Below are 18,108 nucleotides of genomic sequence, written 5' to 3'. Positions count from 1 at the left end.
AAATGAATTTGCCGGAGAGACGTCAGTTTCGCTAGCACTTAGTTTAGCATCTAAGCTAGGTCTCATCGGCAGATTAAACATTAAAACTCCCTGAAACTAAGTAACACATTAACTTAAAATTGTCCCAGCATGCCTTGGTAGTATAAACAAAAACAAAATCATAATAGTTAAAAAAAAAAATTGGGTGTCTGTTTACTGACTTGCCTCTTACATTGTCGCGTATCTGCCACCCACTCATCACTAGTCACTGCGTTATGGCACAGACACTTACCGTAGATACGTTATCGCCACATTTGTCACAGCGCATGCTATTTTAGTGAACAAACACGCATCGGTCCGGTTGCGATAACGCTTAACGGCGGTGGTTACAAAAGTTCCATTGTGTGCTAATGTGCAAATGACCACAAACACAATCGCTATCTTTGCCGGCCATTTCATTATGAAGCACAAGTGGGTCAAAGTCCTGATTCATAAAATAAAGTGCACATTGGCTGGAAAATGGCGCGAGTGTGACTAACTCAAGCGCTGACCTTTATCAAACTAAGCTGCGTTTCTGGTTTTAAAGTCCAAGTGATAAGCGGCTGATAAGAATACCAGTAAACGGAAAGGGGCTATAAACAAACCGCGGGCTTTGAAATGGCACATATCGTGTATCATAAAATGTTTTATCTGCTTTTTGGGGTTATAGGACGTTAGCTTCAATTAGCTTTTGTAATTAGTTCACCGGGAAGGAGGAAAACATTTGATATGAATCGTGCCAGGAAGTGAAGTTAAGAACCGAACCGCTTTAGTTTTTCGGCCCAGCTCAATAAAACATGAGCAGGAAGCAGATTGTGTCTCAAATAATTACGCAACTTCCTACTACATCAACACACACGCAGCACCCCCACCCAGCCCTGCCAAGTGTCTGTTTGCTGCAGCGTCAGCTACATGCGAGTGAGACTTCTTTGTCTGTAGGCGCCAAACCAGTCAACACCGCTTGTCGTTTGACGGCACACTAACTACCTTTTGTCATTTAAGGACCTCATAGGCTGCTCGCGTTATGCAGGGACGGGGTAGGGACGCCCTGTTGCCATCACACGCGCACACACACTGACCTGCTGTTTACATTTTACGGCACCTCTTTTGTGTATCTGCCATATTTGCATGTGAAGGGGTGCAGTCAGTATGGGGGGGCACACACTGCCTACTGTAGCATATTCCTGCTCTTATCATGGCTGAACATTGCAGTCAGTGTGTGATGTATACAGAATGTGGGAAATGTGTTTTGCTGCACTACGAATGCTCCCAATTCATGCTTTGCAGTCTGCACTGATGTTTTTATTGGCCACTTGTGATTGGAACAAAACAAAAGGCTTCTAATGTTAGGCACAATCTGCATACCAGCCGCAGCTCGTGATGGATTCGGACGCAATTCCGAGTGATTCACACCAGAACTCGCATTGCCACATCATCATGGCTGATAATGGTGCAACGTTCCAACATTACTGACTCAACAGATTCCATCTGACTGAACATGACTCGGCACATATTTCAGTAGGCAGCAGTCAGTTAGTCCTGTGCAAATGGAAGCAATTTGGGGGGTTAGGGGGGGGCAACGTGCCTGTTATTACCAAGCGCGCTTTCATTTTTTACGAGTCATGTGCGCAGAGACAGGGCGCCTTTGTGCAGCCCGCTAGCCTACTTACGTCGTCCCGAGGCGTCACAACAAGCAGAAAGGAGCCCTGCCTGGCGCGCCGGCCCCTCAACCACTCGAATGAAGCAAGCTCAGACAATCGGTTCATACAAGATCAAGAAATTGTATTTGGCAATTTTTAAACAAGTGCATACAAGTACAGCTAAAAGCATTTCAGTTTTGCCAAGTGCTCGTAGAGTAGCATTAGTCACATTCTACGTTAAACAGGAACTGCCACCAGACCTAGAAGTACATCGAGAATTTTGTTAAACATCAACAAAGAGGAACGTAGTCCATTATAATGAGTACATACCTTTATCTTCAAAAATATAGAAACACAATGTATTCAAAAATCAAAAATTATACAACCATGTTTACGAAGTATACTCTTCCCTTGGGTCCAATATGTACAAGTCTGTTAGTTTGTTTGAATGGTATGTATGTGATATTTATATATTTATACTCATTTTTTCGGCTCGGAACCAAATCAAGGGTCCCTCTCCTTTTTTACTTTGACGTCTCCCGCCAGGATGGTGGCGATTTCCCCCTGCATGAAAGCCCACGGTACGTTGGACCCCACCAGGGGACACTTCTCTCCGCTCGGACAGTACACTTCACCCGTGGCGCCTTGCTGCTTTATGCTCTCCCTCGAGCAGGGGAAGCAGAACTTGTGAGAGGGCACAGACGGGCACTGAACAAAGTGGGTGTCCTCTAAACGCTCGTGGCACAGCGTGCAGCACAGGGGTATGCTGCCCGGTACCGAGGAGTCCGGAATGCTTTGGGGGTGCACTTGGTCCATGCCTGGCACGTGGGGGGTACCTGCACCTGATGCATCTCTCTGCGCCAGCCTCCTCTGACTCATGGAGGAGGGCGACAGGGGACTGCTGCTGTTCCTGCGGGTGGTGGAGTGGACCTGGTTGGCGTCCTTGGGAGAACTGTTCCCGCCTGCGTTGTCCGCCGCCATGATGAGCGCCGCCATGGGGGACTGGCCGTTCTGGGCTGCCTCCGGCGGGGTGGTGCGGGAGTGGGGGGATATCGTGGAAGGGGGGTTGGCGAAGCTGGGAGGGGGGACCGGTGGCATTTTGTGTCCGTCGGAAGGCGGAGGTAACCACTGCTGCGCTTCTCCGTTCAGCTTGGCGGCCGTGCCCTCTCCCTCCGGTTCGGGTGACGCTTTTCTCTTCATGCTTCGGGGGTGTTTTCCTCTGTCTAGAGGTGGGAAAGGGTTAAACACAGTGTGGATGAGTTGCTGGGCTCAGACAAGGACACACGTATGCAGGCAGAGTGGAGAACATGTATGTAGCATATTTCCCTCTGTGGGGTGACACAGTACAAACAAAACACTATACTATAGTATTGTAATAACATGAATAAATAAATAAATAACGAAATAAATAAAAGGTGCTGCTGCCGCCTACCTGATTTGGAAGCCGAGGCGCTGCCGTCGTAGCCCATCACCCTTTGTTGCATGGCCGCATGGTCCTTCTTGAAGCGACCGTCGAACGTGTGCAGAGCCATCAGGTCCCGCACCGTCTTGCCCTTGCCCATCCAGTCGGGCTCCGCTCTGCCTTTGTGGCCCTCCGAGATCTCCGGCGTCAGACTGTCCGCTCGGTGCTTCTCCTTGCCGTCGCGCTCGTGCTCGCTGCTGGACACCGAGGCGGGTCTCTTGCCCAGCTCGGCGGGGCTACCGGCCGCCAGCGAGGAGGAAAGCCCCATCTGGCCCGGTCTGCCGTTGACGGCGTGCACGGGAGCCATGCTCCCGTTCACCAAAGGCACAAGATTCGGGGGCACCGCGCTATTCCGGCGCGGGTTGGGACTCTGGCGGTTGAGCTCCGGCGGCTCGTCGGGCTTAGGAAATCCATTGGGGACGGGGATGCCGTTCGCCTGCCGTCCAGACTGGTACTCGGAGCCCAGCCTGGGGGGGCGGTCGGAGGAGAGCGGGTAGCGATCCAGCGGCTGTGGCGGCCGCGAGCCGGGGTCCCCCGCCGCCGCGGCGTGGTTGATCGCCTGCATCTCCTTGCCGGAGAGCTGCGACTTGACGGGCCCGGGAGACCTGCCCTCCTGGAAGCCGTGAGCCCGCTTCAGCTGGCGGGCGGTCTCGATGACAAACTCGATGCGGTCCGCTCCCTCGTAGTTGACACATCCCCTGCACACGGGTTCGGTAAAATCCCAAATCATGGCCCAGGGCATGCGGGGCAGGTCGCACAAATAACACGACTGCCTCCTGGAAGAAGCAGCGACCGCCGCGGACGACATGGCGCTCGTCGTCGACCCCCTGAAAACAAACCCAAAATGAGCTTCTTCCTCTCCTCTCCTCTCTCTTTCTCCCCCCTCGCGAAAGCGGCTAAAAAGCAAGTTCCGTGCGGCCAAAAAGGAGCCGAAAAGTGGTCCTTTCCCGGCTGAGCGAGTGACGACGGTGGAGTTTCACAGGGAGAAGTTCATGTCGGTGTGTACTTTAGTCGGGCGCTCGTCTATCTAGCGCCGCTGACTCAATGTACTACTGGCTCAATGTGGACCAGTGACGTCACCACGCCCGCTTCCACTTCTATTGACTTGATTTCTTCGACAGAACCCCTCCGCACGCGCCCCCCCTCTCCCCCTCACTTTACTGCAGCCTCTTGCCACTCACCCTGCCCTTTTTACAAACAATTTCACAACACAACAAAACAAAGAGAATCGAAAAATTTAACCATTTGTCTTCCTGTTATGAAATAACTATGAGCAGATCACTTTTTCTTTTTTTCCCCCCTCAGCAGGTCTGCAAAATTGTGCAAAAAAAAAAGTGTCTGCAGACTAGCAGCAGAGCGCCAGGGGATGGAAAATAACACTCACACACACTCAGCAGAGCGGCTCTTCAGCTCCTCCAGTTGACTGCTGCTTTGTCCTATTTTCAGAGCTTTATCCGCTTCTGAGCTGAGTTGAAGCTTGTTTTTCTTCATGCGAAGCGCCTCTACGCCACCATGTGCTGCTACTACTACTGCTCTGTGCACTCAATGAGCCCACAAAAAAAAGCCTGTTTTTCCTCTTTATGAATAATTGTGATATAAAAAAAGCTGAATTTCTAGATTTTTGGCATGCACATGCTCAGTTTGTGCTGCGGCCATGCGGAGAAAAGAGAAGGAGCCTCCATTAGCCATTAACCAGGAAGCTCTTGTGTCATGAGGTGGGGATTTCCAGACATTGCTGTTAACTCGAATGCGGTTTAATACACACTCACGTCCTTAAAAACACTAATGTGAGCCTGTACAACAGCGTCACCCACTCTGCTGTGCATAAGAATAAAGTGCAAAATGATAATAGCGTTGTTGTTGTATTGCAACACACTCAGAGAATGTGCCCACATTTCACAACACAGATTAACATGAATCAGCCATTCACACGTGTGCTTTAAAAAAAAAATCGGAATATTGGCCACAGCGATCAAGCTAGGTGATTCACTGCACTGTTATTTGGCGGTTTTACTCAGTGGAAGAAAAAATATATATCAGAGACGTGTCGTCGTATATTGCAAGCGTGCCAAAATCCCCTGAAGTAAAAGTGCAGGTTTGAAGCGGAGGAGTGTCTCAGTAGTTGAGATTCCTCCCTCTCATCTGGGCTCATTCCAACTCATTGCAGCTTTTCGCCTCGGGCTTTGGGTGAGGCAATGCGTCTGAAACCTGCAGACACAAAGCAGGATGTGTTTGTGCAAGTCCATGTGACGTTGGGTTGGGAGGGGGGAGGGGGGGATGTTTAGTCACGTACCCTCATCCGCCTCACCCATGTATGGGACGTGAGGCCACTTGGCTGGCGACCTGGAGCCGTGAATCATGCACGCTGGCTTCCTTCAAAGGCTTTCCACCAACCAAATCAAGAAGCTATGTCGCACTATAATTATGCTCTTACCATATGATCTTAGATGATTGGCTTTGTAAAGACGCCAACATGTGAACGAACACGCCTGTGAGAGTCCCGCGAGTTATTTTTGATGGTAAACTACAGTCAAAAGAACGTTTCCCCATCCTCGCATTCTCTCGATCCGAGGCCTTGTTGGGCGAACAACAGTAGGAAGTGTTGTTGGGCTTTGCGGCACAGTTAGGAAATGACTGCTATGGGTGGGAGGAGGGGGGGTAAATAAACAAATCTTCCTTTAAGATGGGTGGGAAAGAGTTGCCTAATGCTTTGAGACCTTCACTTCCACTCGAGCAAACGTTTGCGCAAGCAAATAGCTGCACGTCGTTACACAAGACCGCCACATGCTGGGATTCTATTAAACCTCAAACGATCTGATTCCATATTTGAGAGACCCATTGATGTAAAAAGAAAAAAAAAAACACCGCAGTGGCTGTAAAGCGAAAGCAGAAATGAGACGTACAAAGGCGGCAATGAGGAAGCCAGACATGCACAGATGGCTGGAGTGGCAATATGCGGCGTGTATACAGTAAAAATCACCAGCGTGTGACCCGGCTGGCGGCTGTCTAGTTTCAGTGGAGCCGCTCAAGCAGATGGAGCCGCTGCAGAATGCTGCTTTTCAGCAGTATGGAAAGTGAGACGTGAAACCGCCAATGAGAGTGACGGCCGGGGAATACCCGGCATGTGACAGCATCACACGCCTGATGAGATGACATTATTTTTGTACTCTTGCACTTCCCCAGTCTGTTGAATATTAGAACGGCAATCTTTTATTCATGGCAACGGATCATTTTATATTCTCTCTGAAGTTTTCTGCCGTAAAAAGTAGAGCGCACAAGATGCCTTCGGTGTTTTGTTTTTTTTAGTTTTTTTTTTAGTTTGTTTTGCTTTTTCTCCCCCCACCAGCCTCGTGTTATATAACCTGTTTAGCTGCTGAGGCGAGCACCAAACTATGAAATGTTACACAGACATAAAAGGAGGTTAGAACAGGACGGTGCGAGGCCAACACTCGATTTATTGTTGTGACATGTCTCATATTTTGCGTATTGATCTGTTATTCCTCCCATGTTCTATTATTAGCCAGCGGGATCCTGATTAGGGCTGCAAAATTCTGGCAAGTTGGAAACAGTCCAAATTGCAGGTTAGCTTGTGACAGTCGTCTTAAATGAATGTAAAAATGAAGTTTTAGCTTGTTGCTGTCTAATGAACAAGCAGCAGTTTGTAAGCTAGTGAACAATCCTTTGAAAAAAGGTCTCAAGCTATTTATTGTTACTTTAAATGTAAAACAAAAGAGAAATACAAGTTGTGTATTTAAAACAACCACATAGATTTTCCTTATTAAATCTGTTTAGCTTAATGCTAACAAAGAAGGCAAACCGGCTACATAGGCTAATGAATAGCATCGACATTGTAGGGTAGAATAACCCTTTTAGCAAATGATGTTTGAACAAAAACAGTGGACACAAATTATAACAATATATTAATTATATTTCATTTAGCTCTCTGAACTTGTGCGTCCCTGTTTTGGTATTATACTGCCCCCAGGTGGCCGGGGTACAAACACCAGAATGAGCTGTACCATGTCAATTGAAGTGAAACAAAAAATGAAAAGTGACAAAAATGCTTTTTTTTTTTTTAAATTCTATTGAATTATTTAATTACTCCGTTTTTATTCAGTACAATATCTCAGTGCTATTTTATTTTGAATTATGAGCGTGGTAACGAAAGTTTGTGCGATATTTTCAGCAGTAAGAATATAATCTCATTACTTCACATAGTAAATATCAGAATATCAGAAATCTTTTCCCAAATTCCCCAGCTTGACCTGGCCTGAAATGTTTCCAGGTCAAATTACGTGTATCTGTGTAAATAGGAAGATTCCTACAGTTTAGATTCTTGTCATAAACAAGGAAGTGCACCGCTGCACGTGAGCGACTGTACAAAATGGAGGAATTCAAATAAAATGGAGGGTCCGTCTGCAAAAGGGAAGGAAAAATGTGCCGGTCGAGTGGAATCTGGGGGCTGCAGAGGTGATGTCATTGGGCCGGAGCAAGAGGCAGAGAAAAACAAGCCTCCCTCTTTATTCTGATCCTCTTTGCAGTCCCCGCAGGAGGTGGGGCGCGGTGGGGTGGTGGGTGGAAAAGGGATGAAGGAGGGGTGTGTGTGGGGGGATTCCTGGCAGTCGGCCAAGGCAAGGGCTGCTGGGAAATGGCAAAGGATGCCAAGCAGGCCCCACCGCCAACATTAGAAGCTCACATCTTTGTTCTCAGAAACCTGGTGTGCTGCCAAAGGCCTCATTTGGGCTCCATGGCATGATTACACTGGATGTAGGCCAACTACTGAGAGAGCCTGCTCGCCCTACCCGCCTGCCCTCCCTCTCTCTCTCTCTCTCTCTCCAACACTCCCTTTATGCTCTCTCCCAAGGCTCTCTCTCTCTTTTTCCACTGCCTTCAAAAGCCCGCTGCCAAACACGCAGTTGTTGCCATGGCTGCGGAGAATGGAACATAAAAAAAAAAAAAGTGAGTAATGAGTCAGGCTTGGACACAGATGTGCCACATGTGTATCCATTTAGAAAAAAAACAAGGCGGCAATACATCCCCTTTAATCTGCTGGCCTAGTCAGGAGGCGGGCCACTGGGTATATTTTACAAGTCCTCGGGGGGGGAATCTAAATGAACGTTCCGCCTGCATCCATTTTCATACATGCTTTTGACGGCGCGGCTCGAGTGCACATGCACTTTAGGTAAGCAGGTACAGGAAGGCCTTCTGTTGCCTTCTGGAAGCTCGCTTGCTTTGTGAGCCAACTGCATCATTTCCTGTCTTGCGGAAACCCCCCGAATATTTTCAGTCACAAATAGAAAGACGTGAACGCCCCTTCCCTTCCCTTCCCCCGGCCCAGGCTTCTTGTTGCTCAATCCACTACTGGCTGCTTCACGTCGGCTCGCATAACAAATAACGTCACCAGCCGTTTTCCAAGACAACTTCAGTATCTGGTGTGGTGACCAGATCTTCAAAATGAAAAACCAGGACACTACAATTTCGCTGAAAATCAAATATACAATAAATTCTCGCCAAGATCTATTTATAACAAACTTAATTGCTAGTCAATCTGGTTGTGTTATTACTTTAGCTAATGCTAAATGTTATCTCGTTTGACAGCTCAACATCACGAAACATTGACCGGCGACCGCTTCATTATGCTAGTAGGCAGAGATGGCAAATCCAGGTCCAGAAAGTAAAATGCCCTGCCACAGTTTGGCTTTAGCCACTCGTGCTAGCTAGCTAGCTCCCTAGCAGGTCAACAAACACCTGGGGAGATGGCTAGCTAGCTAGCACCTGAGGCTAAAGCCAAACTGTGGCAGGCTTTTTACTTTCTGGACCTGGATTTGCCACCTCTGCTAGTAGGGCTACATTTCCCAAGATTCTTAGAAACGGAAGCAGGAAGTAGTAGTTCCGGTATGACGAAAACACGCCTGCTAGCGATATAACAGTTCAATTAGTTTTTAATTGGTTCATCGCATGATATGACAACTGTGTGATTGACATAAACATGGCCCAAACACATGGCTTGCTGACTGGACCAATAATAAATACATCGGGACAAGGTTCAAAATGAGGCTGTCCCAGAAAAACACAGGACATCTGGTCTCCCTACTTTAGTATTGAGCTTATCCTGTCACAAAATGACAACCCTGTAGCAAAATATGGGTAGCCTTTCAGTTCTTACTGTGAGAACAAATATCCCTGGAATATAAAAAAGTTATTTTAAAAATGCCCCAAAAATATTTTATTGCTTTGTTTTCTACGCGAAAGAAAAAGAAATACAACGAGGAGCATTTCATGCTTTATGTAACGCTCTGAGCCAAAATAAAACTTTTCCATTGCAGGCTTATTTATGACCGTAGCTCCCGTCTATTTTTGAGCTGCCAAGCAGTCACTGGAATACGGTGCCTGACATCCTTGGCGAGGTAGCTAACATGCCTTGCCCGCTTTCCTGGTGCCGAGCTTTGCATTAATAAGCTTTGCCGTTTGTGTGTGCGTGTACGCTTTTTTCTTTTTTTCTTTTAATGTTTTGACATTCCCACTGTCCTTTACTGTTATTAGCTGGAGGACCCTCGTGATTTGTGCAAGCTCCTTTGCATGTATTCATTTGCTTAACCAAACAGTTGCATAAACCCCTGGTAAATAAAACATAAAAATATGCGTGGACATGCATATTTATGACATTTTTATTTAGAGGGTATTTCAGGGTTGGGAGAAGATGAAAGCAAATGAGGCGATAGAGCTGATGTGTAAAATGTTCCTGGATAGCATGAGTGCGTATGTAGCAAGTAAATGAGATTGTGGGGCTGCCTTCAGTTGGTTAATTTAATTTATGGTCGAATTAATAATGAAGCAAGTTTTTTTTCTTAATCTTTTGAGGATAAACAGATTCAGGGTGTAACTAAACTACTGCTTGCTGACGTCAAGTCACTGTCAGGGTGTGAATTGGGGGTGCGCTACATTGAATGGCAAAGTCAAGACAAAGTCAAACACAAATCAAGTCGCTGTTGCATATTTGAAAGACGCTTTCTTTACGAGGCCAATCACACAATTATTTGTTTGCATGTCTAATTATGCACAGTGTCCACTTGTAAAAGATGGGGACCATATGAAGCTGTTCTAAGATAATACGAACCAACAGCTTGTATACAAGTGATTTGTAGTAACATTTAAGGTACATTCATGACACCATTTATGTTCTCTATGATAACTGTATTTTGTTTTAAAATATTTTTTATCATATTTATTGTCAGTGCTTTTTAGTTTTCGAGGCATGCTTCACAGCAATGAGTAACCGTTGCAAGAGACTAACAGGTGGGATGGAATGCAAAATATGTATAAGTATAAAATGCCATGGAAGAAAATGTTTTGATTCGTGTTTGCGCATGTTTTTCATTTCTCATATTAAAACAAAAAAATAATATTCATGACATCAGAGGTCACTAATGTTGGACTCCCATTCTCAGCGAGGAACTGCCAATGTGGAGTAAACATATTTCACTGGCAAATATGTTTGAACGTATTTGCAAGTACTTTCCAACATACTTGTAAGCTAAATGCTAAACTAAAACAAATCTATTATTTTTTTGTAGCATTTGGCCTATATTATACCAATACAGTATGTTTGAAAATTAAGTAAACATTCTTTACTCATATTTTTTTTACGATTTAGTATGATCCCTGCAGTGCATTATTTCCGTTTTCCCCCGTAATGCCACTGGCTATGCAAGTACGCAAATCAATACGCCGTGGCATTATGGGAAAAAAATGTTGACTGGAAATCATGCACAGCAAGCATAATAATGAAACATAAAAATGACAAATAAACAATGTTTACTTACTTAATTTTCAAATGTATTGGCATAAAGTAGGCCAAATGCTAAAAAAAACAAAATAAAATAAAAATGTTACCCCGCGGTGTTAAAAAAAAAAGGTTTTAGCATTTAGCCTCTACAAATACGTTTGAACGTGCTTGCAAATATGTTTAAACATATTTGTAAGTATATTTAAATGTACTTGCAAACACATTAAAATGGACTTGCAAATATGTTCTACCATATTTACATACATTTAAATGTATTTGCAGTCACATAGTCAAAAACGTACTGTGTGTTTCACTGCAGTTGAGTTTGAGTTCCTCCGCACCCGAGTCATCCCAGCATGCCTTTCAGGGCCTTGCTTTGTGCACAGGGGGACAGGAAACTAAACTCTGCAGGTCAAGTCAAATTTATTTATGTATCCCTTGAACACAAAAGAGTCTCCAAGGACTTCACAAGCATGTTAAAGTCATGGAATGGTGAAGAATTGAAGTTCAATAGGCCGCGTCCGGCCTGCTTACCGCTTAGTTGCGGCCCCCCAGCTGTTATTCCTTCAATTTGTGTTTTGGTTGGGTCTGCACATGTATTCTGGAAATTGTCGCCATGCCAACTATACTGTTGTAAAGGACCCAACGCTAATCATGATTGGATCGCTGTAATTTAAGTGCTTTAAGCATTTATTACTGTTGTGTTCATTTGTTTGTTATTCAAGTGGTCCAGTTCATGTACTTAGTGATGTCACACTGGCGGTGGAGTGGCATACCTGCAGAGGGTGCGACTCAGTGGAATCGAGCGTGTTCTAACTTTGGTTCAGCCGCGTACATCAATGACATAGTGAGGTGTGACAAACAAGTGTACTGCAAGTGCCATTTTAGAATTAGCCATTACCTGTTGCACCGGATGCGTTATTAGTGTTTACTAATTAGTGTATCTGTCGCCGAGTCAGTGGCAATCCACTACCGGAGATTGGTGCCTTTCAAAATAAGAACATGAAACAGGAAGTGGTATGCTAACTATGAAAAAGTTGCAATCATTTGTGTACATATTTTATTATTATTAAGGACATTTTCTTTAAAATCTACTGCAAGTGCCATTTTAGAATTAGCCATTACCTGTTGCACCGGATGCGTTATTAGTGTTTACTAATTAGTGTATCTGTCGCCGAGTCAGTGGCAATCCACTACCGGAGATTGGTGCCTTTCAGAATAAGAGCATGAAACAGGAAGCGGCATGCTAACTATGGAAAAATTGCTATCATTTGTGACATTTGTGTACATATTTTATTATTATTAAGGACATTTTCGTTAAAATGTTAAGGTATTAGAAATATGAAGCCCTGATTAAATCATTGAAACAGAAAATATTTCATTCATAAAAAGTATAGTTTCAATAAATAGTAAGTCTGCATGATGAAAGTCAATCTTGAGGTTTCAATCATCCGCTTGGAAACGAGCCTTTTTTGGTCCTGGTCATAACTCCCGTACACACGAGTGCCCTCTGTGTGATTGTCTGTTTTACGGGGGTGGTTTCATCATCACGCACAGCGAGTGCCTGTGCCAGAGATGTCCTTCCTCCCCTTTCCATAAAAGTGCAAGTTGTCATCATGGTGTGCCATTCATTATCTGCCTGCGGTTTTGCGAGCCTGGTGGGTGTCTTGAGCGGCTGGGTAGCGTTGCCTGTCACAGTCGGCCTCCTACCCCCGCACACACATCGGATGTGAAAGATGGGAGGGCAGCAGATGAGTGTTTGTCCCCCAGCCCCCCCACACCCACCCAGCCCTGTCTGTGTGATAAAAGCCCCTTAACCACACAGTCTGGGCATCTGGGCACGCACTCTTTCCACCACTTCAGAGGCTCGTTTTAGGAAATAGCTTGCGGAGATGGAAAACGTTGGAATGACAAGCACATCTGTGTTTCTGATTTCAAGGACGTTCACGATAAGTTAAAACATCACTGCAGTGATATGGGGGAGGGGGCAATTCTGGGACTATTATAAAGTATATCCTCAGACAACATATCTAACCTCACTGTGAAGATATGTATACAACAACCTTAAGCAGGTTACGATGACCAATGAAGAAATGAAGATAGAAACGCTTTTAAGAGAAATAAACAATTTTCGTTACTCCACACCACGACTATTCTACCCAAATTTCCCTGCTATAGATGTGCTAATCAACTGTAGGGGGTGCCAGAGAGCAAAACAAACAATAGTAGAAGAAGAATGATGCTAATGGTCAGATTGAACATGATACAACCCATCAACTGAAACAATTATTTAGTGGTGAAATTTTGATTTTGACTCACATGAATGAGGAATGAAATGAAATAACTAAAAAAACACAACATATAGCGAGTGACTAATCAAATATGTTAATGTTGGTGCGTGTTCAAAATGGCACCTAATTAGCTTATATAGCATGAAGAATGAGGATGAAGAATTTGGATTGAAATACGTTCAAACACTTGAGGCTTTTTTTTCCCGTAGCACATTTAGAACTTCTAAGCAGATATAAGGTTGAGAGTTATTGATTTTAAGACCTTAAATTTGGAAAATCTAAACTTTTACTTTTAACATCAAAGTCAAACTAAAAATCTTTACAATCATAGGTTGTATGTGTCGCCACTAATATAAACACAACATTCTGATGAATATTGCAGATTAATACAGCTTTATTCATATTCCCCAAACACAATATTAATCAGAATGCTGTGTTTTGAGTCAAAAATTTTGGGGTTGACTTCCCTTTTAAGGATATAACTGTATTATACCTAAATGTAATTGTAATACATACTCTCTATTTTTCATTAGACATAATCACATCTTGCATACATGACATTTCACAAAAGTCTTGCGCTGTACTGCAACAATGATCAAGCGCTGACATGTTTAAATTCCAAGAACAGTTTTTCACTGACTGCACTCAAAAGGGTTGAGTCATGTTTGCGTCAGCGCTAAAGGTCGCATCAGCTCATACTGTGGGCTTGTTTATGACAAACCGGTTGGGCTGCACCGACAAAAGGTACATGCTGTCATACGTGCATTCGTTATTCCAGCACATGGTGTATGGTTTAGTCACCAACGCAAGCCCAGCGAATGTGCTGTTGTTGTCATCCTGTGGGAAGCGCATGGAATAAATAAGAAGCCTTGACGCAACAGTTGGGTCCCGAGGGGATGGTCGGGGAGCGGAGGGAGCGCTGTGGGAAAGTTCAGTGCCCTTGAAGGGGCCCGATAAGCCCAAGGTGATATAAACCGAGCTTGTTTGTACTCGCTGGTAACGACGGTAAGCGTGTCATTGATGGCAAGAGACAACGTGAGAGCTTGTAAGGAGAATAACAAGTCAAAGTTCCAAACGTTACGTTGAGATGGGCGTGTCTTATCGCGGCGATCTGACTTTGTGGGGACATTAATAGAACACGCTGTGCATAACAGCGCCATAGTCGTCACACTGGTTTCAACGCAGGCTGTTTACACCAGACTGAACTGAACACCATAAATGACAACTGTCATTTTGCGTCATTTACGTGATGACATTTTAAGAGCCTTTTTCGGTGTACCATTTTGAAATGGTTACACGTGTTCACTTGTCCGACAACAAAAATGTTACCGTTGTCCCGCTTCTACGGTAAAGTGAGCAGTTGCGAAACCGCGAAGTAGGCATGGTCATCGCAGAGTAGCACATGCTACGTTGTTGCGGTATTTTGGCAACGGCAAGCATGCTGTAATCAATATAGGCCTACTGTACTCTATTTCGGAAACCTAAAATCAACTTTTTAAGCAACCAACCTCCTGAGAGTTCAAAGTCAACATCGCAAACCCAACACACCTCTTCTGGCCTGCATTAACTAACCCGCCGATGTTTATTCTGCTCCTCTCTCACGTGAAGATACACAAATCTTGACCACTAGCTGCAAAAAAAAAAAAAACTGCTGACCGTTGCAAAAACAAAAACATAGATAGCAAAAATAAAATTATATATTTTAGCATTACATATATTTCAGTATCATGAGCATAGCTTGCATTGCAATATCAATCTATAGCATTGCACAATCACCACCACGCTAGAAGAAAGTAGAGATGTGATTTTAGCATTTTGAACAATTGAAATGCTAGCTTAAAATAAAATACTGTAAGTAAAGCTGGGGCTGTTTGTTGTCACTCTTTTGCCCAAACCATCAGCAAAAGGCTACTTCCTTTTCGGTGTCTTAGCAACCAAATATGGATAGGATTGCTGTCCAGCACAATTATAAGTGCAGTGTGAAAAGGCCGGATACACACTGGCCTGGTCACCAGCCAATCACAGGGCACATATAAAGAACCATTCCTACTCCCATTCACACCTATTTAAGAGTTTTCAGTGAACCCGGAGAAAACCAACGCAAACACGTGGAGAATTCAAACACTGTGAGCGCAGAACCTCAACATTTAAGTCCCGTCATATACTTCGACAAATGGAATTCAAATAAATAGTTTGGCAGGACACAAAAGGACAAGCGCTTTTAGGTCTATGTGAATGCGTATTGTTTTAATCCTTTCAAACGCATCCTGGTGGGCGTCGTGCAAACATACCCTCAGACGGCGGCCGTTTAACTGTAGTAACATTTGAAAGGCTGTTACGCCCCCTCGAACCCTTCCCCCGCTTAGTGATTGGATCCGCATGACTCTACGGAACTGCAGATGTGTAACCCGGCCTCGTTCTATTCAAATCAAACGAAAGCGCTCACTCAACAAAGCAGGAACAAAGTTCACCTACGCAGCATTGCCACACAATCGCAGGGCGGAGTCAGACGCCATTGAGGAGGAGGAAATGGTTTCTCGCTGACTGACAGGTCTGGCTCCACCCGAGGTTGCCCTGAGGGGAAAACACGCCACTCTTTCCCAACTCTGCACTTTTATTAGTATCACATGCACTCGTGGACTTGTGGGACGGCTTGACTGAGCTCATATCTTCCTCCTTCCCGAGGCGCTGTGACGTCTTGTGTTGGCTTTCATTCTTCACATGACAAATGCCATTCATCACCCTGATGAAAAATAACTCACATAACTAACAACAAGGCGAATAAAGGTCACCACAAAAAGCCTTTGTTGCTGACTGTTTTAAGTCAAAATGACTGTTTTGACAATAAATAAAAATACCGAAAGTGTCATTCTTTATCACTGATGACTTTTCCTAACGCCAAAACGTACAAAAGTTACAAGATTAAAAAAAATCCTTTTGTACACGCTGCTACCACATTTATGTACACGGAGGTTGTTCAAGGTCAAATAGAACACGTGGAAAGTGGACTTTAGATTTACCACTGAGAGGAGAATGGTGGCAATCTTGAAACGGACACAGTAGATTCCATTCATGTATTTCTAGATTCAGAACCGTGTGCTTATTTGTCTTCAAATTCTTCTTTTCTAATCCTACATATGCTTCTTTTGTATGTGGATATAAATTGGATATCCTTTTCTGTTTATTAATGTTTTGAAAAGATCAGTAATTTGCATGAGTTTCCCGCGGGGCCTGTTCTAAAAATATCTCACCAGTGAAGGGACACTGCGATTTCCCAGGAATATTGTAGAAGTAACCATTTCAAAATGAAATAAAATGTTGCTTACTAATATCGTCTTTTCTGCTTCCTAATTATGATGATGATTAGCGTCTTCACATACATAAATATCATTACTTGGTAATTATAACTCATAACTAGGACCCAAGTGATGTGTGGTTTTTGTCTTTTGCCCAGATGCTGGTGCCGATACTTGGCAGAATAAAAGTCCGATAAGCAATTAATTGTCCGATTAATTTGAAAAAAATCTCATGAATAAAATAACACATTTTTTTGCTCTCCTATTGCTTAAAACAAGAAATATTTGAAGTATTGAAAGAACATTTTACTGTTTTACAAAACTTTTTTTGACAAAAAAAAAAGTATTTACTTTTAAGACGTAAAATCACACATTCGCGCGCACACTCATACACCAGTGGTCGGGTGCTGCCATGTCGGGCGCTGCCAGGTCCACTGCGAGCAAATCGGGGTTCAGTGTCTTGCTCAAGGACACTTTGACATGATCACCATGGTTGAGGATCGAACCCACAACCTCATTGATGGGCGGCAACCACTCTACCACAGAGCCATGCCGCCCCAGAACATGTGTTCTTGCAAGGGCGCAAGAAAACCATGATTGAATACCATTATTTTACTCAAACATATGTATTATATGTACCAAGAAGTAGTTCTTAGCTTCATAAATATGGGTGATTATGAGGATATTCTTAGACAAGGTTAAAAAATAATATATAAAAAAAAGACCCACAGCACAAACATGAGCATGGAAAATGAGGAGTATGCAAAGGGTTAAACATTGACAGCGTGGAGAAGGAAGCGGTTTGGACAATAAGTGAACAACCCAACTCTGTGTTGATTAACTCCCAGCGTGCACAAACACGAAACTCATCAGGCCACAAGTCATCCGACACCGCTACAGAACAATGCCGCGCCAGCGCCGCCATTATGAAAGCGCTCTGTCACAAGACAAACGCCTCGCAGGAATGCTGTTGTGGCACATGCTGGCTGTTGACACAAGGGTTAAACATTGAACTGCTTACACACACACACTCGGGCACCCAAAAGGGGCGGGAGTGGGCGGGAGCGTCAACCGCCCCAGCGCGGCTTTGTTTGTCTTTCCACTCTGGCTCGCCGCGTTCCCGCCACCTCCCCTTCGACAGCCGTCAGGGTTATCAGAGGAAAGTCCTCTGACTGCAGCCAGGTGCAGCAGTGTGTAATGATTCACATGGCAGACACACACAGACACACACACACACACACACACACACACACGTATCCCGGTGCGGTTGGAGCTTTGTGGAGGTCACAGAGTGTGCGTATGTGTGTGCGTGTTGCATATCATGTGGCTCTGATCTGCGGGTCTGGTGAGGAGAGTTCAGCAGGAGTTCACGACAGATTCATTATTCATGCATCTCTGTGCACCAAATGTTGGCACCGGAGCGCCTTTTCTCGCGGAAAACATGCTCGTACGCACACGCGCTACTTTCACTTTCACTATTAGAGTCCATAATTTACACATTTTGTTGAGGCGTAAGAGAGAATGCAAGTCTTCAGTTGAACTCAACCGTTTAATCAACTCCGAATGCAGACGTATTTGCAAGTGCAGATTTACAGTATCTGGAGAAATGAAGGAA

The 18,108-nt window shown here is 44.5% G+C and overlaps 1 protein-coding gene across 1 annotated transcript; it reads right to left on the bottom strand.

The window, feature by feature from the left end:
- Positions 1 to 1,779: 1,779 nt before the first annotated feature.
- Positions 1,780 to 4,885, bottom strand: irf2bp2a (interferon regulatory factor 2 binding protein 2a). The gene is made up of 2 exons (XM_077582378.1): positions 3,091 to 4,885; positions 1,780 to 2,881 (listed from the first exon to the last, which is right to left on the bottom strand). Exons 1-2 carry the CDS (start codon positions 3,926 to 3,928, stop codon positions 2,163 to 2,165), a joined length of 1,557 nt encoding a protein of 518 aa, XP_077438504.1. The 5' UTR covers positions 3,929 to 4,885; the 3' UTR covers positions 1,780 to 2,162.
- Positions 4,886 to 18,108: the final 13,223 nt, after the last annotated feature.

Source organism: Vanacampus margaritifer, chromosome 12, assembly GCF_051991255.1.
Source record: "Vanacampus margaritifer isolate UIUO_Vmar chromosome 12, RoL_Vmar_1.0, whole genome shotgun sequence".
NCBI lineage: Eukaryota > Metazoa > Chordata > Actinopteri > Syngnathiformes > Syngnathidae > Vanacampus > Vanacampus margaritifer.
The sequence above is the reverse complement of the archived record's forward strand: the minus strand, read 5'-3'. Positions and strand labels throughout refer to the sequence as shown.